At 42.3% G+C, this 25,950-nt stretch overlaps 1 protein-coding gene across 3 annotated transcripts in view; it reads left to right on the top strand.

Annotated features, from left to right (window-relative positions):
- Positions 1–25,950, top strand: part of TDRD9 (tudor domain containing 9) — a 162,821-nt gene that overhangs the window by 118,002 nt on the left and 18,869 nt on the right. For all 3 annotated transcript variants that reach the window (XM_034768443.1, XM_034768442.1, XM_034768444.1), the window contains 8 exons: positions 1,871–1,978; positions 3,745–3,845; positions 4,485–4,658; positions 6,290–6,401; positions 16,148–16,360; positions 18,622–18,711; positions 19,442–19,699; positions 20,237–20,386. In XM_034768443.1, the coding sequence (XP_034624334.1) occupies positions 1,871–1,978; positions 3,745–3,845; positions 4,485–4,658; positions 6,290–6,401; positions 16,148–16,360; positions 18,622–18,711; positions 19,442–19,699; positions 20,237–20,386 (1,206 nt within the window). The remainder of the gene's footprint in view (positions 1–1,870; positions 1,979–3,744; positions 3,846–4,484; positions 4,659–6,289; positions 6,402–16,147; positions 16,361–18,621; positions 18,712–19,441; positions 19,700–20,236; positions 20,387–25,950) is intronic.

Raw genomic sequence — 25,950 nt, 5'->3', positions numbered from 1 at the left:
GATAAACCTCCCTCTTAGCACAGGGAAAATTCACAAGCCACAACAAAAGATAAATCTAACGCATTTCCTCACTATTACTTGCAGAAATAGTAATATTAGATGTTTAATTCAGATATGGCTTAGGGAGATGTATTTTCCCTGCCCTGGTTCCTTGCTGACTCCGAGAGAACAAAGGAACACAAAACAAAAACCTTACCCCACAGATTTGAAAGTATCTTCTCCCCTTATTGGTCCTTTTGGTCAGGTGCCAACCAGGTTATCTGAGCTTCTTAACCCTTTATAGGTAAGGAGGGATTTTATGCTACCCGTAGCTGTATGTTTGACACGCCCCTTCCCTCATTTACCTAGCTCCATTGCGAGCACGCACTGTTGCACAGAGAACAGGAAAGCGCCAAGCACACAGAAGGGGGGGCACGATTGGCACTAGGACCCAGGAGGCGACATTCAGCTGCAGAGTCAGCAGAGCTGAGATGCATCCTCCTTAAGCTGGGTAGCTCTACACTTGCAGAAATGAAGGGGGGGTGGCAGTGGCACATAACCCCATGTTCCCCTCCATGCCTCACCTCTGTTTGGGGGGTGGCAGTCCAGGGTAACCCCCCCGCCCTATCACCCTTTGCTTCCCTGACATTTTTTGCAGGGAAGCACAGAAATTCTGAGGCTGGGGGAATTTCCCCAGAAGTAAAAGTTGCTAATAATCACCATGCCATTGCTTATATCCTAGTCCTGTTAACGTCGATGTTAATGGGATGGGATTGATTCTTAGCTACATATTGTCATTAACTGGAAGTTGCTAATATCAGGATTGCTATTAAGCAGAATCTGTTGTACTTGTTTCTAAACTCTTTGGAGCAAGCTTTTTACACTTGAATGCAAACAAGTGTCCATCATGTGTTTGAATTTAATTTTTCTCCCTTTAGTTTTATATCCCAGTTCAGGTGGGATCATCAAATGTTTTTTGGTTCGTTAGTGTAGAAAATAGAGATACAATTCATGTTACTGTTATTTATGGATCAGTGGCTCTGTGGCTATCCCTTCACTTCTGACAGTTTATCAAAATAAAACCTGATTAGATGTCATTTTGCTGTGACCTGTCCAAATTAATCTTTAAATCATAAAAATAAACTAGTTTGGAAGGACACTCTCGGGGTAGAGAATAAAAATAAAAATTTTAGCAAATTAAACGGTCCAGGAGTGGGTTGCATTACTCCTGTGTGGGATGACACATTTGGACCTTCATTGGCTCTGTAGTTACTGAAAAAATTGGATCACTTCCAAATTTTGTGCAGATAACCTCTTCAGTTCTTTGTCAAGCGAAATTGGCTCTGGGCTGATAGGGAGTGAGCTTATTTTCAGATAGCTATTGGTGATGTGAAAGACAACCCCTTATTGAGTCTTCAGTGAAATTTTAATTCAGGTCTGTGCCATCAAACGCTTTGAGGTCTAATGTGAATATTGTTAGTGTAAAGTGAGTGAGTCTTATGTACTCTACAGAACCCTGTTCGTGTAGTTATTTCATGACGACTGTGAAAGTCAAGAATATTTTATGTGGTGATTGAGACACAGGGCATTACCCACCATGCCAATGGATTTTCATAATTTGACCAGATCGTATGTACCTATTTAAATAAAATATTGAAATTATTCTAGAAGGGAATCCCTTTTTATGAAATCATTCTTTAGGAATCTGTGCCTTGTAATTTTAAACGGAAATGTTATATTTTACAATAGTTCCCATAGAGGGGGGCTAGCCACACACCAGAGCTTTCATTAATGTAGTTGTTCTATAATTGCATTGAAAGGCAAATATGACCCATTGAGAGGAACTAAATACAATGTGTTGCATTTTAGCAAAATATTGGCTTTATTTCAGGTTGTAATGGCAGGTGCTTTCTACCCAAACTATTTTACTTTTGGACAATGTGATGAAGAAATTGCTGTGAAGGAACTGGCTGGCAGAGATTCTAAAACCATTGTAATGGTATGTTAAGGCAATGAGTAATCTACTGTGTATTTTAATTACGTGAGATTTCAGTGTTGAGGGTGATATTTTGAAGTTTCATTCTCTCTTGCAACAGAAGAGGGATAATTGTCTGTGCTTTGATCTTTATACAGAAGGACTTCTCCCCTTTTCCAGCCTCCCAGTTTTAATACCTGCTGTGTGGGTGGACTGTTTTGAAAGAATTCCTGTTAAGGACTGGTTCTTAGCATTTGAATGTTGGTCTCCTGTGACCAACCAGCACTCACTTTGATATAGGTTTAAAACATGTGATATGACTATCCAGGGTACTGTTAGTAGGTATTTATAAAATAAACCCTTGGAGTCTGTAATTTAAATATTACTATTCAGTAATCTCTCCTCATTGCACATGCATCACACACCTATCTTTTACTTTAGGATTACTCATAAGTGCTGCACTCAAGGCATTTTTCTGTTCTAAGTCTTGTTTACATTGTCCAATGAACGAATGCCAATATGAAATGGCTGCAGTAAACTGTAAAAATGGTTCATAAATACATAGATACTAGGACAGATATATACTTGTCACCATGCATTGCTATTATCTTAAAAAAAAAAGTGAAACTGTGAAATTGTGTGCTTATTTGTGCTTTAAAGAAGACAGACCTCCAGCCTGATGTGCCTCAAAGAGGGTAAAAATTGCTAAACGCCAACCACAGACTAGATTTTGAGGGAAGAGCAAGATGCGCAACAGTGTACACATGAATGAATTTCCACATGCTTTGCTGCTTAGCCACCAAAGAATTGACCCATTCAGCAAATTCATGGAATAGAGACAAGCTTTCAGTGTAGTCTGAGAGACTGTTATTTTTACCTGAATGTAACTTTTTTGATTTTGCTCATAGCCCAATTTTTTGTCAGCTTGGATCTAGAAGTGCTGGAATTTCTTATTGCACGCAACCCCTTCTTTCACTGTCTTGGTCACATATGATGACTGTATTCATGGACTATTTTGATTTATCAGGAATACTAACTCATATGGAAAATCTTAGGAGATAATGGAATTCCATTGATATCCTCAGTTTATGATAGCCTGCACACTGGGCACAGTCATAAGGAGAGCAAGGAAGACATGAATTCCATCTTCCTTCCAATACAAAGAGAGAGGATGGAATTAACGTTAAGTAGCTTGGCTGGAGTAATACCAGTGTACTGTGCAAATGAATCTTAAGTTCTGCTTCCTGATCAAAGTGGGTCTTCTGGTTTTTTTTGGTGAGAGAAGGTCATAGGTATTTCAATGTACATATTTTGTAAAACAAATATAAAAGAAAAAAGGAGAGGTGTGAGGTCAAACCAAGCCACTGATAGGTCACTTAAAAAAAATTGTATGCATAGTTTAAAACTTTCAGGGGTTATAGTCTTAGCTTGATGCAGAAGTACTTATGTGTCTAACACATTTTACGCTGAAGTTAAACTATTCCTTTTGGTTTTCTGTGGTTAGGTCTATTTAGAATACTTATGTTATGCTATTACTTTGGAGGAAGCAGGGCATCATTAATCGCAAATTCTTGGAACTTTGGGGTACCTATTTTTAAAAATAAATTGTTAGATACAAAATCTACCTGTATTCAAAATAACATCAGAATTTTGATGGCATTTACTACAGATATAAATACTACATATCTTTTGAATATTAGATAAGGCAAATACTCCAAGGCTGTGATTAAATGCATAATCCATTAAATTTTTTTGAACTGTGCCAATATTAACTTTATTTTTTGTGACAGTTGAAGAACATTCCTCCCTATGGTTTCCTATACTATAAACAGCTGCAGTCACTCTTTAGACAGTGTGGTCAAGTAAAATCCATTGCATATGATGGAACAAGGTAAGTAAAAATGTATTATTTTATATAAGTCCTAATTATGAAGTAATGAGTGGAGATTAATTTAAAAATCATGTCACTGCTTTTGTTACCCTGTGATCTGTCTGCAACATTTAGTGATCTCTCTTGTGATGTGATCTGTATAAGTAGTTGAGGAGATGTGTATGCTGAAAATCAAATGTTGGGCAGAGTGAGAGAAGCAGGCTTGAGGCTGAGTACGTTTATCAGCTAGTAGTAGAGAAACCAGTCTTTTTACCTACTGTTGTCATTTTCTTCTTTTGTGTAAAAAGGCTGCCAGTGTTTGAGAATCTTGGTAGCATTGCTTTTCTCTGCCTTCTTCAGATTTCAACATCTTCATGATTAATTCTGTTGTATCTTCCCAAAACTCTTCCTATTTATATTGCTATGTCTGCAGTATGCAGTAATCTTGAGCATACTAGAATAATTTCATTATAGCCATGATCGTATGTAAAAATGTTCTAAAGCTACATAGGACAGATTAAGCAGTGGCTGTGAGACTACAAACATTTTTGCATTTCTCTTACCTGCTCAGAAGTGGGCCAGAAGAAGAACAGATCCACTTTTTACTCCAATAACGTACCTGCTTCAAGGATTTGTTTGTTTGTTTTGTTTTTGAAACAGAGCCTTTGTGGAGTTCTCCCGTAATCCAGCAGAGCGGTTTAAAACTCTTCCGGCAGTGTATATGGCACTTAAAATGTTTCAGCTAAGAATTCCGCTTGAACTCAATGTTCATCCTCCAGAAATGATTGAAGGAAAAATGGAGGTAGCGACATTTACAGGATTGAGGCACACAAGGTACTGCATTATGGAGAGAGACTAGTCTCTTCATAGTCCTAGGTTGGAACAAGGTCTCTTTTTATTTTAAGATCAAGTGTGAACTACCTCTGTCGTCACCAAAACTAAACCAGTCCACTTCAGATATCAAAGACATAATCTTATGCCAGGGCAGAATTATTCTGGAGGGTTTAGATGACTTGGACAGAATGTTAAATAGAAAAATTGTGGTGAAATCACTAACTGAACACTTTTTTTGGGGGGGGAGGTGAGGGGGGCTACTTATAAGTCAAAAATGGCTTGGCCTAGGAACCTAAAATTTGTATTTCTTCTTAGTGGGACTGGTGTATTTTGAATAGTTTTAGGGGTATTTTGTTGGTTAAAAGCTGTTTGAATGCATATTCAAAACCTGCAGAGTTCTTACCCATCAGCCTTGCCGTATGGAGTTAATATCTTGTGAGCAACAGGTAGGCATATGTATGTAGTGGTAGTTGAGGGGGTACTTGAAGACCAAAAGGGAGTAGTAGCAGCACATTGGGGACATTAGGGAAACCCACCTTTTTGTGGCCAGAGATGCAGTCTAGGCAGAAGTGGTGTCCACCCTGTGTTGCTTGCAAGCTCTGTTAGTGTCCTTCCACCTCTTGAAACCTCCACAGGGACTCGTGACACTGAGCAATACTTAACCATTCTTAAATACAAATGAACAAACCTTGATAAAAAATTTTGGACAAACACCATTTATTCTCCTATGGAGAATCCATCAGACTGAAAGTGTAGACCGCTTGAGTAGGCCATGTCCAGTGGTCCCAGGGAAAAGTTTCTGCCAGAAGAATCTGTTACAGTGGCTTGCCCTGGGTACTCTACCCCGTTCTTAGACACAACTTGCTGAAACAGCTCTCTGCCAAATGTTCCTGTTCAGCTGCAACTCTGAAATTAGTCCGTAAGCTTTGGATATAATATTTTAAAATATTAAAATGTCTGAAGGCAGAATTATGGCCTTAAGTTGAGAGTTCCCATTGATTATATGGACTTTAAACAAAGCTTATGTAGCCCATAAGATGATTGGTAAGATCCATATGAATATTAATTATTAAAGCACCTTAAGAAGTGTAGGCAGCCCATCTATGTCTGACGATTAATGTTGAATTTCTTAACTTTTGTCAATTACTAGGATAGGAACTTCCAAAATATTCTCTTTTTAAGAACATAGAATTTATCCTTAGTATAATCAACCTAAATTCTTTTTTCATAACTTAACCTTAAAAGAGATGCCATAGTGGAAAACTCAGTTGTTAAATCTAGGCTTTTGTGAATTTTATAAGAATTTGGTAGGGCAGCTGCTACGTTGCATGTATCATTATGTGTTATGCCACAGCAGGCACATAAAACATAATTTCTCAATGGTCCGTTGGATTTTCATAGCCCTCCCCCATTCTACCTTGCTTTATTTTAAGCACAGACCATACTGCAATATATGCATTTTAGGGCCCATATCTTTCTTTCTAGGTATAAGTGCCTCAACTTTGTTTTAGACCCAGATAGAAAGTGATTCAGGTTCATTTTTATTAAACAGAACTTCAAATTCTCACTTCAGAAAAATCCCAGAACATAGTGCTCAAAGGATTATATTTGTATTCGATTATGTTTTTTAGAGTAAATGTGGACTTTCAGAAGCAGATCGTAGAGGCTATGCAAACCTCGTTCGATGCGCTAGAACAGTCACAGACAATTGCAAGCCTTCCCTTGTCCATCTGTGTCACAGAGGTAGGAAAGTTCTATCACTAAAACACTGACCGTACCTAATAAATCTTTTAAAGATTCCTCTATACAAACACAGCCAAAAACTGGAAATAGTGGAGGAGGGGTTTGAAACTTTTTTTCATGGAATAGGATCATTGGGGAAATAAGCAACTTCTCTCAAATTTAAAACATTTGTATGTAAATAATAGTCTCGATATTGTAAGGCAGAGGTCGGCAACCTTTCAGAAGTGGTGTGCCGAGTCTTCATTTATTCACTCTAATTTAAGGTCTCTTTCTCTAAGTCTATAATATATGACTAAACTATTGTATGTAAAGTAAATAAGGTTTTTAAAATGTTTAAGAAGCTTCATTTTAAAATTAAATTAAAATGCAGAACCCCCCAGACTGGTGGCCAGGACCCAGGCAGTGTGAGTGCCACTGAAAATCAGCTCACGTGTTGCCTTCGGCACACATGCCATGGGTTGCCTACCCCTGTTGTAAGGCACGCGCTGTGCCTTGTGTGTGTGTTTGTACAGCCACTAGCACGTTTTGGGAGCTAGTGGAAACAAACAGTAAGTGGAAGTGAAATTAAAAAAGCAAATACATTTTAACTAGATATAACTCTTCAATCAATTTTTACATAACTTGAAATCTTCCTTTGTGTAATTGTCCATGTGCCCATTCTACTGATGGTGCACATGCACCTCGTGAGAGACCAGTGTCTTTTTGGCCATCAGTGCCCGTAGGGCATGCGTGTGCTCTCCAGTCATCATCCTGTGCTGTGATGGCATATAAGGGCAGGCTGGCCCGCTACCATTAAGCTCCTCTCATCACCTCATAGCTTAGAGATAGAGCCCCAACAATCCAAGACACTGGCAGCCTTCTTGATAGCCTTAGCTACCCAGCTACAAATAGTGTGTTGTTAGTTATTAGTTAGTTTGTTTGCCTGTTTCAACTTTTATTAGTTATTTGATTTGGCGTTGTTCAGCTCACCTAAGTTTAAACACTGCCCCTCGTGAGAGAGCTATTCCTGTTTCAGATGGAGACTCTAAGTGCCTCTGTTGTCTGGGAGAGATGCACATTCCCAGTAAACATGTGAATTGTAAGTCTTTCAGCTCCAGAACTAGGAAGGGCAGGGAGGCCTGACTTCATGTCTTCCTAATGACCAAATGAACGAGACCAGCTTCCGAGCTGAGCTGTCAAGTACACCCTGTTATGTGAGCCTTCTGAATCCAAGAGTGTCAATACGGGCTTGTGACTTTGAGAGCTCCAACTTGAACATTTGCTCCCCACTACAACAGTGACATCCCCCTCACTGCATGGGGTTATAAGCCCCAGAGGTAGGTCACCCATCAGGGATTCCCCTAAGAGGAAAACCTCCCCGCGGGGATTTCGCAGCTCAGAACAGCTCTTGCTGAAACTCGGCACTGAGCTGCTTCAGTGTCACAACCCAGCACTTCTGCACTTCAGTGTCTCACTCTTCTGCTACATATGGGCTATTCCCCTTCTATCGGCAGTTTCTGGAGGCAGTTCAAAGCTGTAGCACAGCCTGACCTAGCCATGCCCCTTTTTCTGGCCTGCTGCCAGAACTTCTGCCTTTGTGACACCTGTCCATGGTGGTTCTCTTTGCTCCTCGCCTTTCCTTTCTAATTTTTTTTTTCATTTTCAGGCAGTAGTGATCAGCCTTCTTTGTTCTCTGCACCACCTGGACTGGGTATTTAACAGCCTGTGGAATCTAGATACTCTAAATAAGTTCTGTGCTTCTCTAAATTCACAGGACCTCTTCTCTTTGGAGAAAAATTGGACAAGATAGTGGCTGAAAATGCTGCCAAACCTTAACAGTCCTTCTGCTCTCCACTTCGTGCTGTAAGAAGGAAATCCAAATCCACAATCAGACAGAATTGCTCCTTTCATCTTTCTTTCTCACAGAGGTTCCAGAGGAAAGGTAACAGACATACTAAGGCAAAACCTTGGAGTGGAGCGTACAGAAAAACTTGAGGTACTCCCACAACCTTCAGGGGCTCCTTATGATGATGAGTGACTGTGCCTCTGCCCAGATCTGAGCTTGGGAGGCAGAATTTCCCACTTCTCAGAGGGATGGTTTGCTTCTACCGTAGACGAGAGAGAGTGCACCATGGATACTCCTTGAGCTAAGGGTTTCACTCCATCCCTTCATTTAGTCTCCTGTCACTAGCACCCTCACCAGGTGCAAGCTTGTCCAGAATGAGATCTCACATCTCCTGGACATGTGAACAATAGAGTTCCCCAGAATAATGCTTCTCAGGGTTTGACTCCATCATCTTCATTATTCAGAAGTGCACTGGTAGAGTCAGGGCCATCCTTGATCTGAAAAGACTCAACAAATGTATGAAGAAAACAAAGTTCCAGAGGGTGACTTCCCTGTATTAAGGGGACTTCCTACCTCAGTGGATTTAGCAGATGCATACCTTCACTTTCCAGTGCGCCCCTGCCACTGCAGGCTCCTGAAATTGGCTTATGGTACGCATCATTACAAGTACCAAACTCTGCCATTTGGTCTCTCCTCAGCCTCAAGGGTATTTACAAAGATGCTGGAGCTGATAATAGCCAGAATCAGATCCCAGGGTATTCACCTGTTATCCCTTCCTGGATGACATAGGGAAAGTGATCCAAAAGATAAGACAAGAACCAACGAAGGTGCTAATGCTAACTCTGCGCCTGCCAAGAAGATCCTGGCTTTCCAGCCTGATACAACTAAAGCTGAACCACCATTGCAGATACTGGTGAGGGCATACATCCTTTACTAAGGACCATTTCTCCATTAGGACCCAGGCCATTTTCATCTGACAGCCTGGCTGTTGGAAGGGAAGTGTTAGCCATGCTTGGCCTGTCTTCCATAGTGATAGGGACTCTGCTTTCTTTTAGGAGCACTTCCACTCTAAAAGCCTGTTTCTCCATCTGGACCAAATTCAGTGTTTGGTGTCAAGAGCATAGAGTAAATACAAGAGATCCTGGGTTTCCAGTTGTTCTGAACTTCCTTCAGGAAGGAGTGGATAAGGCACTACAGCCAAGCACTCCAGGTGTCAGCCCTCAGTAGTGTACTGTTTTGCAGGCCCTTTGGGCTCCCTGGCCAAGAACCTCAGCTATGAGTTCCTTAGGGCAGTTAGACTGGCCAGAGCAGCGATCAACCCAAGCTTCCCAAAGTGGGACCTAACATTGGTGCTGAATGCCCTAACCACCAATCCCTTCAAATCACGGGCATCTATATCACCATTTTATCTTTCTGCCAGAACCTGTTTTCTAGTTGTCATCATGTCCACCAAATGAGTTTCAGAACTGGGAGAATCTAAGCAGGATCTTACTGCATGTTCCATGATGACCAGGTGCTGCTAAGAACTTCACAAACATTCTTGCCTATGGTAAATCTTCCTTGCCATGCCTTGCAGGAGATTGTCCTCCCTTCATTCTGTCCAAAGCCACAGCTACTGATTGAGAAGCTATGGCACAGCTTGAGTGTCAGAGGAGCAGTAAAGATTTATATCAAGCATACAGAATCCACAAGGAGATCAGACTCTGTTAGTTTCTTTTCACCTGAGGTATCAGGGCCTTAAATATCCAAGCTATCCCTCATCAGATGGATCAGGCTGTGTATTCTTAAGGCATACAAGGCATCCAGTGTCTGTTCCAAAAGGAATCAAGGCCCATTACCCAAGATCCATGGCAGCCTCGTGGGCCAAAAGAGTGTGTGCTTCCTCCACAGAGATCTGCAGAGCTGCGACATGGATATAGGCTAACACCTTTATCACACCCTATAGAATAGACTTGTTTTCCTCAGTGCCCTCCTTCAGCAAGAGGGTGCTGCAGGCAGTGGTCCCGTAATAACCTTGATGTTTGAACAATCCTGAAAAAGGGATTCCCCCCCCTTTTTCTTTGTTTGTTCTCTTATCTCTCCCTACTCCTGTCCACTGCTCTCTCTTTCCCATATGTAACAAAATTGTTTACCCAATCATTTCCTTTCTGCTATCAACAACTCCCACAGTTCTTCTGACCCTGGTCAGTTCTCCCCCTGAGGATCCACATTTGTTTGGATATTTACTGTGTATAAGCAAGAACTTACTGTACATAGTTACTTGGTTGGCATTGGAATTATTGTTACTAATTATTTTCTACAAGTTTTTACACAGCCTTGGAATAAATTCTCTGACAGCTGGCTAGAGAACGGGGTGTGGCTAGCACAGGTTGTGCTACAGCTTTGAACTGCTTCTGGAAACTAGACAGGAGGGGAATAGCCCATACGTAACAGAATTGTGGGAAATGCTGCTAGCAGAAATGCAATTATTGGGTAAGAAATCTTCCATTTGGGGAAGAATATGGCACCAGGATCAGCCCCCAGCACTGACTCTTCCGATACCAGAACTGGGCATCTCAGGACAGTGCACTGTCACTGTAGTGGTGATTACTATATCACCTCAACAAAAGCTGGTTCTCACACAGCTGACTACACTGCCCCATGGAGCACTGTTTAAATATTTGGTACCGATGGACTTGCAGAACCGCAGTTCCCTCTGCTGTCCATCTCATTACTTCAGTCAGCCCCAGTTCCACCTAGTAGCAGAACACCATTGACCCCTAACACAACAAGGGCCACAGTACCACCTTTGAGTCTGGGCTATATGTTTTTTTCGGTCTCAGATTCTGAATTGGGGAATGAAGAAATCCCTCTAATAGCATGCTTACTTGTTTCTGCTCTCACCTCAGCACTTGACATCCTATTGAGGATCCAGACACGCCTTGTGAGAAAGATATTGGGACCTACAGAACCCAGCCGCTTGGTTTTCTACAACTTGGCCACTGGGTGTGTATCCACTGTGGCCTATGCAGCCTTACTGGAGTTCCTGGTCAGCTCAGAGCAACCTGGTCCCTGGGAGCAGCCATACACCATCATAAGATGACTACTTCTATGGCACTGCATGTTCAGGTGCTAAGACCACCCCGCCTGGTTCCAGCGCAGCCACAGGTGGAGGAGGTAATGGAACAGGTGCCGAAAGTTGATCCTCCTGCACCAGTAACCCTTTCCTACTCATCCTCAGATGACATTTTAGTACCACCCATGACCTCATAAATGGATGACTGTAAGGGTTTCTAGGAATTGGATGGCTGATGTTTTCCAAATTCGTATTGAGGAGGTCCAAGAACAGACCCATAAATTGGTGGATGTACTCCAAGCCTCCTTGGGAGGGAAGATTGTCCTCCCGTTAATTAGGCCATCATGGATCTGATTAGGACCTACTGGCAAACACCAGCTTTGGCACTACCTACATCTTGCAGAGCAGACTAAAAAAACCACCACCACCAGATGCCTTCTAAGGGAGCAGAATTCTCTTACATGCACCCTAACCCATCATTCCTTGTGGTCATGGCAGCAAATGAAAGGCCAAGACAGTTTACGTCTGCACTGAAAGACAGAATCGAAGACATTATATTTGTTTGGCTGAAAAGCTTACTCCTATAGTTCCAGGTAGCCAGTTATCAAGCCATACTGGGCATATGAGTTTTGTATACACGAGAAATTGCTGGCCTTTGCGTACAATCTTCTCAATGATGCTTGTGAGGAATTTACGTTGCTGATTAGTGAGGGCCAACTTTTATCCAGGACCGGTATCCAAGTGGCATTGGATGTGGTAGATATGACTGCCAGATCAATAGCAATCGTGATTGTTATGCACTAGGCCTTCTGGCTTCAGAAATTGGGATTCCTCGGAAAAGTACAGCCCATGGTGGAAAATCTGCAATTGTTCAGATCTAAAACCAGTGAGGCAAAACAGCAATATTCTTTGCAGAGACTGACCCAGCCATACTTCTGCCACCAGAGGTCTTAAGAACTGGCCAGAAAACACCAGCATTTCCATAAGAGGAGGCAGCCTACTGCTCCACTTCAAACATCCCAATCTTCCCGGTCCCAGAAGCATTCATTTTGATGGAATGGTCAAGAGATGTGTTCTGTCCCCACTGATTTTGGAAATCAACTGTCTCCCTTTTAGGAATCACTTAGCTATCTTCAGGTACACTTGGTCCCTTTATCATCACCAACCAGTGGGTCATGGATACGATTACACAGGACTGTTCTGTCCAGATTTCTGCAGTGGATATTCCCAACCCCTCTTCCCTGTCCCTTTTTGGGGACTTTTGTCATGAGGCTGTATTACATGAAGAGGTCCTCACGCTTTTCTCTCTTGGTTTGATATAGGAGGTCCTTGCACCTTACAAAAGGAAGGGATGCTACAGCAGCCAATTCCTAATCCCAAATTGAAAAGTAGGATAGTAACCCTTTTAGACCTGTGAGACCGCATCACCTTAATTCACTAATTGAAGTTCTGAACGGTCACCCTACTGTCGATAACTTGGACTCTAGAGTCAGGAGACTGGTTTGCATCTCCTGACCTTCAGGACGCATACTTCTACATCTTCATTGTTCTGCCCCACAGGAATTACCTGAGTAGAGCAGGACTGCTGTCAATACCAAATGCTACCATTTGGCTTTCCAAAGTGCTGAGAGTGTTCGCCAAGGTGCTATCAGTAGTGGCAGCTTACTCGAGAAAATGCAACATGAGTATATACCTCTACTTGGACAATTGGCTGATGCAAGGAAAATATTCTCATCACAGTCTACCTTTTCAGGGAGGCAGCCATTCTAGGCAGGCCTGGAGGACCCATCTTCACTGCTGCTTTTCTGGGGTGTGGTAGGACTACAAGGCCTCCAGCAAGGGACCTCAAAGGACTTGGTACACCCCGTCACACCCATCCACCACAATTAGGACACACTCCACTTGAGTGCAAGTGGCATCAAGAGCCTCACTCAGAAATGTACTAGTATCAGACATTTAAGGCAGCTACTTGGGCATCAGTCCACATGTTCACTCAGCATTGTGCTTAAATGGAAGTCTCTAGATTTGATGCTGCATTTGATAAAGCTGTCCTATCACTATTTCATTAAATTATGCTGAGCTCCCACCTTCTTTACATAATAACTGCTAGGAAGACACCAACAGTGGAATGGACACGTGGACAATCACTTGAAGGAGAAGGGAAGTTACTTACCAGGTATAGCACCTAGAGTTCTTCAAGAAGTATTGTCCATCGCACATCCCTCTACCTTGGAGTCCTCTAAGGAGATCTGCACTGAGAAGGAACCAAATGGCAGTGGTCACACCTTGCCTATATGTGCCTTCTCAGTGGGGCACCACAACCGGAGAGCATGTGTGCCCCCCAGCTACTGCTGGCCAAAACAACTCCGATCTCTACCACATGAGGCTCGTGTACAATCCATGGAATGTGCATATGGACAAAACATCTCTAAGAACTCCAGTTACAGTACACAATAAGTAACTTCACTTTGGTTATTGCTAACATTAGGATTTAAATTACCTAGTAGCTGCAAAATAAAATATACATTGCTGTTAACATTTGGATGTTCTTTTTACCAGGAAGCATCACAGGTTGAGCCAGTTGAGCAGTATTATTATTTATTTGTGTAATTGTTAACAGCTTGCGATCCTATTGAGGATAGAGGGACCAATTGTGCTAGGTGCTGTACAGGGTAAGATGGTCCCTGCCCCAAATTGTTTATAATCCAAGACAAGACACTCCAAAGTGGTCATAAATGTTGGAAAGAAGGAGAGGAGATGAGAATGAGGGGAACAATTATATGGTTTGTATAGACCAAACAAACAATTATCAATAGTCCATACTTGCCATCTACATCTGTTTATCAGCTGGCAATTTCCTATAGGTGTTGTAGTAGAAGTGAGTCTTGAGAGAAGATTTTAAAGACAAATTAGTGGCTCTGCATACTGCTTCAGGAAGGCTATTGCCTACCTAAGCAGTGGCATGGAAAAAATTGGGAAGGTGCAGCAGAGGCTGGCAGGCATCCTTAATGATGTGTAAGGGAAGACAGATAACATATATCAGCAGATAAATAGGTGGGGCTTAAGTTGTGAAGATCCTTGGAGGTGAGAAGGGACCTGTATACGCCACAGTACAGAGGGACCAAATTCTGCAGCAGCAACACCTAAATTCCATAGCTACGTTCATGTATTCTGTTGCCTTGAAATCCCTTTATTCTCCATCTCCTTACCCCCCTCCTCCCCACACAAACCACATAGCTGTGGCTCAGAGTTGGAAAAATATTCATTGAGATAAAAATCTGTCATTATCTTTGAATGATAATTTTCAAAGAGGGATGTTTGGCTGTACTGTCCAGGAGGCCTGGCTCCCATGATGTGGTCCAGCTCAGAATGGCCTTTCTCCATGTGTCATGGGCAAGTGATGAGCTTGTACCTGGCTTCAGTGGCTCATCTTCTCTCTTCCCCAGGTGTTGGATTCTGTGCTGTTCTCCAAGTACCTCTACTCCTAGCTCTACTGTTCTGGCTTTGCTTGGTCTTTGTCTGGAACCTGGGCTCAGCTCTGGCTCCCCAACTTGTTGGTGTCTGGCTACAGGGAACAGTGCAGGGAATGTGCACTGTAGTCCATTAACTCTCCTTTGTCTGCAAAGCTGGAGAGCAAAAGGCAGGTCCCAACTGGGCAAGAAGACAGGGAAAAGAATGTTGGGTAGCCTGCCAATAGGACTCAGACTAGGGATCAACATGATCTCAACAATGGTCAATGAAGATAATTGTAGCATTTTGAATAGACTTGGTGCAGGTAAGGTGGGTGTCAAGAAGACCCCAGAGAGGAGGAAGTTGAAGTAATCAAGATGGGAGACGAAGTTCTGGACTAGTATGTGGATTTTTTTTAATTGTGTCCAAGAGGTTTTGTCTTGAAGATATTATGAAAGAAAATACTGCAAGATTTGGACATGGCCTGCCTGCACTTTTAAAAAGTGAACGTTTTAATGTCTTTTCAGAAAGAAAGTCCCTGTGCCAATGCAACTAGCATAGATTTCCTTGTGGTTTTGGGAGTGGGAAGTTTCATTATTTTTAAATACCAAAATTATTTTTAAAAATTTTAGTATTTTGTAATTTGAACAATACAAGCATCAGAATCATACTTCTTTTTGGAGACACCAACTTAGAGGACTGATAGGATGATTGATTTCAGTTCATTTTACTACTGACAGATAATTCCTTTGTTTAATAAATCAATTTTTAAATACAAAACAAACAATTACAAAAAAAATCATCTAATAAATGCGCATCATCCACCATTTTCTAATGTAACGTAAAAATTAAGAATCTGAATAAATGTATGTAAAGCTATATAATTCTTTAAATGTGTAGGGATATAATGTATTCTCCTGGTTAACAAAAGTAAGTACCAAATTTAGTGTCAAGGCTATATTGAGTTGCAAACCAACATGTCTTAAGGGTTCCCAACTAATGAGAATTAACCTCTCTTTAGGAAAATAACTAAAAGAGTACAAATACAAAATAAGATTAAAATTGAAGATTTAAATCAATCTATTATGCCAGATCTTCACCTCTTGGTATGTCAGATTTTACACCAATGTTCATACGATAATAGGTCTCTTATTTACAATATGTGGTGCAATATGGATGTGAAAGTTATGCTTCATCATTTAAGAAATACAGCAGTAGTTTGAAAACTACTACCATAAATGCTTTTCAAGATTAGGAATGCTTTTAATGTATTTTTCCTGGTATGCTGTGTAACACTAAAAAAAAAAAAATGTTTTCAAGCATTGTAAGAATAAAAATCATATGAAATCAGATTTTAATATAAAAAGATGACTTAAATTCAAAATATTTTAGCAAGTTGTATCCTGGTGTTTTTAGGTGGTGGAAGTTGGACACTTCTGGGGTTACCGAATAGATGAAAAAAATATGACTGCTCTCAAAAGGCTTACTGCTGAGATTAACCACCTGGACCTAATGCCTCTACCAGTGCGTCCATATCCTGACTTAGTTTGTCTGGCACAGTTTACTGAGTTTGAAAACAAAAGATACTATAGAGCTCAGATCTTGTATGTTTCTGGAGATTCTGCTGAGGTATAGTAATATGTTATGTTATATTGAATGGTAAGAACTAATTGGATTAACAATCTTGTAGCTTCATATTTTTAATGAAATACTTTTGTGACAATTACAAACATCTTTATAAAGAAAGCAAATGTATAAAAGCAAACGTTAGCCAAAGTGCCTCAGGAGCAAATGAATGATAGGTCAGAACACAACAGGGAAATTGTCACTTTGTGACATTGAAGGAAAATTTTGATAGGAGAGAAAAGTGGGTCATGTAGTAATGTGTGCTGAAGTAGAAGGTAGCAAATGAAAAACTGAAAACAGGCTCCAACTACAAGATCTGTAGTTTGGAAGAATACTTCAAATAACAAAATTGTAAGTCAACTTGATGAATCAGTGTCAGCATGTAACAACTGAGAAGGTAAATGTGTTCATCAGAGTGATCAAAAATCACAACTTGATGGAATCACGTGTTCTCAACTGTATGTAAAAGGATGGCCACACTGGGGAGGGATAGTTCAGTGGTTTGAGCATTGGCCTGCTGAACCCAGGGTTGTGAGTTCAATCCTTGACGGGCCATTTGGGGATTTAGTTGGGGATTGGTCCTGCTTTGATCAGAGGGTTGGACTAGATGATCTCCTAGGTCTCTTCCAACCCTGATATTCTATGATTCTATGAATTGGCTTCTGAGGGCTTGTCTTCACTCCTGGGGAGATCGCCGCTGCTGCAGTTGATGCAGCGGGTGTCCATTTGGCAGGTCTAGTGAAGACCCACTAAATCGATAGCAGAGTGCTCTCCGCTACTCCAGCTCCCTGAGAAGAGTAAGGTAAGTCGACCAGAGAGCGTCTCCCATTAATGCAGCTCAGTGAAGACACCGCGGTAAATCAACCTAAGCAACGTCAACAACTCCAGCTACATTATTAATGTAGGTGAAGTAGCGTAACTTAGATCGACTTACCCCGGTAGTGAAGACAAGCCCTCAGAACAGTTACATGCTACCTCTCTGTGGTGCCAAAGGTTCCCCTTCCAAGAGCCTTGATTGCACTGTAGCAGTGACCCCTCACCACTGGCTCCCTTGAAGCTAGGTGCCCAGCTACAGCTAACCACTCCTACTTTTGATAAAGCTTGTTTGAGGTCTGAATCAGGCCTGCAGGTAGGTTGGGGTAGTCCAGATTTCTTGGTCAAGGCATAGTCAATATCCAGACTCCAGAGAAATAATTTTAAAAACCCAGTAATGATGATGATTAAATAACATTTTGGAGTCCATTAAAAAGCATCTGGCAATCTGGATTTGACCCACGGTCTGCCTATTGACTACCCCTGATGTAGGTGTAGCCTCAGGCACAGGCTGGCTGGGCTTTGCTCTAAGGCCATCAGCTCTCATCATAGATGTGGTGCCCCTCAAATGCAGACGCAATTTCATGGAAAGCTAACAACCCTTTCTTGACTTTGCTGTTCTGTTCTTGGCAAGGATCACCTGACAGTTTTAAGGTATGTATGAGTATGATTTTAATAGCTTCATATGGGCACCACTTCTAATTGCATGATCAGTTGATGAAATCCGATCTAATTCTGTACGTACATGCCTTACAGAAGTCCAGTAAATCTCCAAATCTTTGGAATCTTTTTGCCATCCCTGTCAGCAAGTGGACAGCAAAGCAGCTGATCAGATAGCTCAGACAGGCCTGTCTGTTCCACTGACACTTTTTTTTTTGCTTTGGATGGCGGGGGAGAGGGGAGTGTAATCCCTGGCTTTCACCCTCCCCTACATGCCAATCTGTGCAGTAACTATCTGCCAATCCAGAGACCACAAGTAATTGACTTCATCCACTGCTGATGTGAGGTAAGATTATGCAAATTTCAATCTAAGCCACCAGCCCTTAGTCCATAATTAGTATGAACCAAGAACCGTTGCCTTGGAGAAAAGTTTGCCTAATGCTGTCTCTAGTTAGCAGTTGTTTTTTGATTGATGGATGTGTAACCTAGGAAAAGATGGAGCAATAGGCAGAATAAAATTGACCTGTTGTTTCTGACACATTCTGCCTCCAGGAACCCATTATTCAAGACTGTAGTTGTTATAAGTATTTGTCTTTCAGTTGGTTATGTAGTGTATTGTGCGACTGAACTGGCTGTCTCTGTGTAGCTGATGTGTAACTATTAAAGTAATTTTATATACTGCAATAGGTCCATTGTGTGCCTGCTACCTTACATCTGCTAAACTTGCACTTTCTTTAGTGCTTTGGAATCTCCACTGATTTTATATTTTCATTCCTTTCTTTGTTGTCAAGGTTTTCTTTGTCGATTATGGCAATAGATCAAGAGTCTTTTTAAATCTTTTAAAGGAAATTCCAAACTACCTTCGAGAGCTCCCTTTTCAGGTAATGCTAAATGGTGTTTGCTTCTTTTTAATGAATGTATTAATATTATAGTCCAACAAGCTTGAGATTCTTTTAAACCTCAACAAAACTTTCCCAAATAATAAAGATCCATGACTGGCTACCATATTTTGCTAATCTGATGTATGTGAAAGCCTTTGTCACTAGTCATACATAAAGTATTTTTGGAAGCCTAAATGTTTTCCACCAAGAGAAGACCTATTTAATAAGTAATCTTGTTTCATGTAACTGTAGAACAGTGGTGCCTACCTTGTGGTTTGGGGTCATGTGTAGTTCTCAAGGGTTATTGTGTGAACAATGTTTATATTTGATTATTAACGGTGATCGGCTCCCCCACCATGAAGCACAGGCCCTGCCAGCACCGCTCCACGCCTGCCCAAGGCGTGCAGTTTGGGGGGGGGGGGGCAACGCTGGCCCCATCCCTCCAGACTACACCCAGGTTAAAAAGTGTGGGGCCGTGGCCCCCCCCTATTTTGGTGCCATTGGTGTAGACGTACGCGTCGGTATAATGGGATTTGTACCTGTAGTTTTATGGCAATCTTAGGAGTTCTCTATGTAAAATAATGAATTTAATATGGTTAATGGAGGAAGTGTTATGCATGTGATGGTTTATCTTTTTGATTGTTACTGACCTGAATTGTTTTGGTAAGAAAATCAAAATGTGTCTGTCACTTCTGGAGTTCATCATGCTTTCTTTAATATGTTGTTTTAGGCTTTAGAATTCAAGATATGCAAGATGCGCCCCTCTGCGAAATCTCTTGTATGTGGAGAACAGTGGAGCTATGGTGCTAGCCAAAGATTTGCTTCATTAGTAAATGACTGTGTTCTTCTAGTGAAGGTGTATTCAGTTGTGCACAATGTTCTGCATGTGGATGTTTACCGTTACTCCGGAATTAAAGAAGTGAACATTCGAGACATGCTCATTGAAGAGGGCTATGCTGAGCTAGCAGAAGAATCCTATGAATCAAAAGTATGCATTAAATAAAAAGCAGTGTTTTGCCATGCCTGTTAAATTTCTTATGCTAATTTATTTCATCTCCTCTTATGGCCTGATACATTGGGCTGAGATATTGACAGCTATGTAAGCTAAGCAGGGTTGACTCTGGTTAGTACTTTAATGAGAGTATATATTATAAAATGTGCACGTGTATGTAAGACTGTGGTCAATATAATTGGTCTTTGAGATGCTTTACATATACTAAACTAATCCTAGTATGTGTGTGGGGAAAAAGGGGGCTGAACTAACTGGTTTTTGAGACTCTTCCAAACCCATGTCTTCCAGTGAAGGATGTAATGCTTCAGTTACATGAATGTCTTGTATTAAGTACTGCTAAGTGCTTTATGATTCAGTGGAAGGTGTTAAGGCAGATCATTGTTTTTGAATTCAGACTTGTGTTTGTCCACACAAATACATGTACATATTTTTGGCATGAACTGTTCCTTTTAATTTTGAAAAGTTTGAACATTTCGCAATTTGTTCTAACTCTTTTTTCTATTTTTTATTTAGCAAAGCAATGAACTCAAAGAATTCTATTCAAAACAAGTAGAAAATGAGGAGAATGTAACTCTAAAAAAAAAAACCCAGGAAGAAAAACGCCTTATTGAAACGTTGTTAAATCACTTTTCTGCCAATAAATTTGGTACACCAAATTGTAAGGTAACTTCAGAAATGGTTTCATTTCTATATGAAGCTATAAAAACATGATCTGGTGTTTTAGGTGTATGCCCAAGATTGAAAGCGATTTTTCCAACAGGATTTGATTTTCTGCCTTGAAACAATATTAACTTCAGATTCAGCAATGAATAAAGATAACATACATTTGTAGAGTTCTTGGAGATAGATTTGTGAACCAATAAGAGACCAGGATTAAATATTGTCTGAATTAACAGTTTTTGAGATCTTAAGTCTTCTTTGGTATTGAGTGACTTCAGCTTGTGGTACAGCATGTGAAAAGCAATTTTATCCTCAACATTTTATTTTTAATGGAAATAAGTAATTTCCTCGTTCCCCCCTTTTTCCCCCCCCCCATTTATATCAGTTTTTAATTCTTAAAAATACATGACAAAGGAATTCAAAATTTACACCAGGTTTGTGTGCAGAATAATAAGGCTGTGGGAGTCGGGCACTACAGATGCTTTTAAATTTACTTTTAAAATTGTGTGCATATCTCCTGGCTCTTCTGTGTTAACCAAAGAAACTCCAGAGTTAATCATTCTGGCAAATCCAAAATTAACCATTAATTCTTTTTTGAGTATATGCCCTTATGGGTGCTCTGCGATAGGATGGGTGTGCGCCCATGCACTCTCAACTGGAGAATGCAAAGCAGTGTTCGCAGGCCTGCGCCTGCACAGAGCAGCACTGCCTGTCCCCAAACGAGGGCATATAAGGAGGCATGGACCCATTCCACTCAGTTCCATCTCAACAACCTGTGGCTCAAGACAGAGCGAATGTGTGTCTGTGGATTCTCAGCTTCCCACTTTTCTTGTATACTGTTTATTCATTTTCTTTTTTTTTTTTCATTTTCTTAGTTATTTTATTTCTTTAATTTTATACACTTGTGTTTAGAAGGGGGATTACCCTCTTCCTGTCTCTCCTTTAGTCCGCTACCACTCTGGGTTATGCTGAAGACTCTGGGAATTGTGCCCTGCCAGACCTGCCACAGGTCTTTTCCCCATAGTGGCGGGCATTCGAACTCTCTCTCCTGCCTTGGAGATACACTTAGATAGGACATGGGTAAGGTTTGTATGGGATTTAAAGGCACGTCTCAGAAAGACAGAGAGGCAAGACTGAAGCTCCTAATGACGTGTTCACTAGTCCCAGTGGGGTCTGCTTCCCCATTGTGTGTCAGCCTCAACATCCCAGGTTGCTCTGTTGGCAGCAGTACCTTCAGAGACTAGGACTTCTAAGAAGAAGAACCCTTTCTCCTTCCAGAGAACCTGAGAGGAGGGATAGGTCACCCCATAAATCCCACTCGTAAGGACACCTCACATCCCTCAAAGACTACAGCTGCGGTATCTTCTGAGCATGGTACCAAGCCACTGGTGCTGCACAAGAAGCAGTGTATGGACAAGTCTAAGAGACAACACAGAGAAGAGTTTACTTCGGTACCGACCGACATGTCAAGGCACTGAGATATGCATGGACCTCCTGTGCACGCCCTGGCGCCATCATCTCCCTTACACCAGGGCTTTGAGCTAGAGAAGCTCCTCTTCAAGCCTGACCAGTACTGCAGCCACTGTTTCGGCAGTACTAGGTCCTAGCATTAGTTCAGTCTTCTGGATACCAGAGCCTTCTAGCTCCCTCCAGATTACTTTCGCTGGAGGACCGGTTTATACTGGATGTAGCAGAGTCTCCCCTGCTACAGTCCTGTACCAGGGCCACTTTTCCAATATCGCTCAGATGGATTGAACCTGATAAGACCTCCAGCCTTCAGTACTCACACTTATGTCTGAGGCTCCCCCTACAGCCCAGAGGTCTCAAGATAGGGCTCTTTTTCAGCATCTTACCACCACACCCTGTGAGCCAGTATTCTGAAGCTTTTTCAGACCCCACCAGACATCCTAGAGCTAGGGGATATGATTGTCTCTGGGGACCCTTCTTTTATTCCCCCCTGGATTCCCCTCAGTGAACAATTTTATAGGGTTTCAACCAGAAAGAGAGCCTAATACATGCCAGTATGGCATCATTCACAGGCACCAAGTGAACAACCTATAGTGCCACAGGATTGCCCTTCACTACCTTATGCCCTCTCAGCACTGGGGGACATCGCAGAGAAGCAGGATCCCCAGATAGAAAAAACTCGCCCCCATCAGCCAAGTCCTCTTCATTCCCAGATGAGACGGTAATGCACCTACCAGCTTCTTACACTGACCACTTTCGGGTCTTGCAAGACCCTATGAAGGAAAAAAGATGATGGCGTGGAAGAGGTGAACCTCTCCACGACCCTTGGACGTCTGCAGCGACAGCAGATCAAGGAACTGTGCACAAGCTTTGCACCAATTTTCTCAGCCACTCCAGGATGGACCGAACGGGCATACCACTCCATTGACACAGGTAATGCTCACCCTATTAGAACCCCACCCTACCGGGAGTCACCTCATGCCAAAACTGCTATACAAAGGGAGATCCAGGACATGCTACAGATGGGTATAATCCACCCCTCTAAGAGTGCATGGGCATCTCCAGTGGTTCTAGTTCCCAAACCAGATGGGGAAATACGCTTTTGCGTGGACTACCGTAAGCTAAATGCTGTAACTCGTCCTGACAACTATCCAATGCCATGCACAGATGAGCTATTGGAGAAATTGGGACATGCCCAATTCATCTCTACTTTGGACTTAACCAAGGGGTACTGGCAAGTACCACTAGATGAACCCGCTAAGGAAAGGTCAGCCTTCGTCACCCAGGCAGGGGTGTATGAATTCAATGTACTCCCTTTCGGGTTGCGAAATGCACCCGCCACCTTCCAAAGACTTGTAGATGGTCTCCTAGCAGGATTGGGAGAATCTGCAGTTGCCTACCTCGATGATGTGGCCATTTTTTCTGATTCATGGGCAGAGCACATGGAGCACCTGGAAAAAGTTTTCGAGCGCATCCAGCAGGCAGGACTAACTGTTAAGGCTAAAAAGTGTCAAATAGGCCAAAACAGAGTGATTTACCTGGGGCACCAGGTGGGTCAAGGAACTATAAATCCCCTACAGGCCAAAGTGGATGCTATCCAAAAGTGGCCGGTTCCAAAGTCTAAGAAACAGGTCCAATCCTTCTTAGGCTTGGCTGGATATTATAGGCGATTTGTACCCCACTACAGCCAAATTGCCGCCCCGCTGACAGACCTAACCAGAAAGAAACAGCCAAATGCAGTTCAGTGGACTGATGAGTGTCAAAAGGCCTTTAACCAGCTTAAGGCAACACTCATGTCTGACCCTGTGCTAAGGGCCCCAGACTTTGACAAACCGTTCCAAGTAACCACAGATGCGTCCGAGCGAGGCGTGGGAGCAGTTTTAATGCAGGAAGGACCGGATCAAGAATTCCATCCTGTCGTATTTCTCAGTAAGAAACTGTCTGAGAGGGAAAGCCATTGGTCAATCAGCGAAAAGGAATTCTATGCCATTGTGTACGCACTGGAAAAGCTACGCCCATATGTTTGGGGACGGCGTTTCCAACTACAAACAGACCATGCTGCGCTACAGTGACTTCATACCGCCACGGGAAATAACAAAAAACTTCTTCGGTGGAGTTTAGCTCTCTAAGATTTTGATTTTGAAATACAACACCTTTCGGAAGCTTCTAACAAAGTGGCTGATGCACTGTCCCGGGAAAGTTTCCCAGAGTTAACTGGTTAACAATTGTTCTTGGAATGAAACATATTGTTAGTTTTTATATAATCAGTAGTATGTCTAAAGGTACATGTGTCTTATTAACTCTGTTTTCTCCTAGAACTCCAGGAAGATCCTGAAAGTGATCAGGAACAGTCAGCATGGATTCACGAAGGGGAAGTCGTGCCTGACTAACCTAATTGCCTTCTATGATGAGATAACTGGCTCTGTGGATGAGGGGAAAGCAGTGGATGTGTTATTTCTTGACTTTAGCAAAGCTTTTGATACGGTCTCCCACAGTATTCTTGCCACCAAGTTAAAGAAGTATGGGCTGGATGAATGGACTGTAAGGTGGATAGAAAGCTGGCTAGATCGTCGGGCTCAACGGGTAGTGATCAATGGCTCCATGTCAAGTTGGCAGCCGGTTTCAAGTGGAGTGCCCCAAGGGTCGGTCCTGGGGCCGGTTTTGTTTAATATCTTTATTAATGATCTGGAGGATGGTGTGGACTGCACTCTCAGCAAGTTTGCAGATGACACTAAACTAGGAGGCGTGGTAGATACACTAGAGGGTAGGGATCGGATACAGAGGGACCTAGACAAATTAGAGGATTGGGCAGAAAAAAACCTGATGAGGTTCAACAAGGACAAGTGCAGAGTCCTGCACTTAGGACGCAAGAATCCCATGCACTGCTACAGACTAGGGACCGAATGGCTAGGTAGCAGTTCTGCTGAAAAAGACCTAGGGGTCACAGTGGATGAGAAGCTGGATATGAGTCAACAGTGTGCTCTTGTTGCCAAGAAGGCTAACGGCATTTTGGGCTATATAAGTAGGGGCATTGCCAGCAGATCGAGGAACGTGATCGTTCCCCTTTATTCGACATTGGTGAGGCCTCATCTGGAATACTGTGTCCAGTTTTGGGCCCCACACTACAAGAAGGATGTGGAAAAATTGGAAAGAGTCCAGCGGAGGGCAAGAAAAATGATTAGGGGTCTGGAGCACATGACTTATGAGGAGAGGCTGAGAGAACTGGGATTGTTTAGTCTCCAGAAGAGAAGAATGAGGGGGGATTTGATAGCAGCCTTCAACTACCTGAAGGGGGGTTCCAAAGAGGATGGAGCTCGGCTGTTCTCAGTGGTGGCAGATGACAGAACAAGGAGCAATGGTCTCAAGTTGCAGTGGGGGAGGTCCAGGTTGGATATCAGGAAAAACTATTTCACTAGGAGGGTGGTGAAACACTGGAATGCGTTACCTAGGGAGGTGGTGGAGTCTCCTTCCTTGGAGGTTTTTAAGGCCCGGCTTGACAAAGCCCTGGCTGGGATGATTTAGCTGGGAATTGGTCCTGCTTTGAGCAGGGGGTTGGACTAGATGACCTCTTGAGGTCCCTTCCAACTCTGATATTCTATGATTCTATGAAGAAATCACAGCCAGTGTGGAACCGAACATCCAACACTATCTGTGATTTGGGGGGCGTGTCATAACTATAAAGGGAAGGGTAATAGCTGTCCTGTGTACAGTACTATAAAACCCCTCCTGGCCAGAGACTCCAAAATCCTTTTCCCTGTAAAGGGTTAAGAAGCTCAGGTAACCTGGCTGGCATCTGACCTAAAGGACCAATAAGGGGACAAGATACTTTCAAATCTTGGGGGGGGAAGGTTTTTGTTTGTGTTCTTTGTTTGGGAGTGTGTTCGTTCTCGGGACTGAGAGGGACCAGACATCAATCCAGGTTCTCCACATCTTTCTAAACAAGTCTCTCCTATTTCAAACTTGTAAGTAAATAGCCAGGCAAGGCGTGTTAGTTTTCCTTTGTTTTTCTCAACTTGTAAATGTACCTTTTTCTTTAATTAAAAGTCTTCTTTTTAAGAACCTGATTGATTTTTCCTTGTTTTAAGATCCAAGGGGTTTGG

The sequence above is a fragment of the Trachemys scripta genome, chromosome 4, assembly GCF_013100865.1.
Source record: "Trachemys scripta elegans isolate TJP31775 chromosome 4, CAS_Tse_1.0, whole genome shotgun sequence".
Classification (NCBI taxonomy): Eukaryota; Metazoa; Chordata; order Testudines; family Emydidae; genus Trachemys; species Trachemys scripta.
The sequence above is the reverse complement of the archived record's forward strand: the minus strand, read 5'-3'. Positions and strand labels throughout refer to the sequence as shown.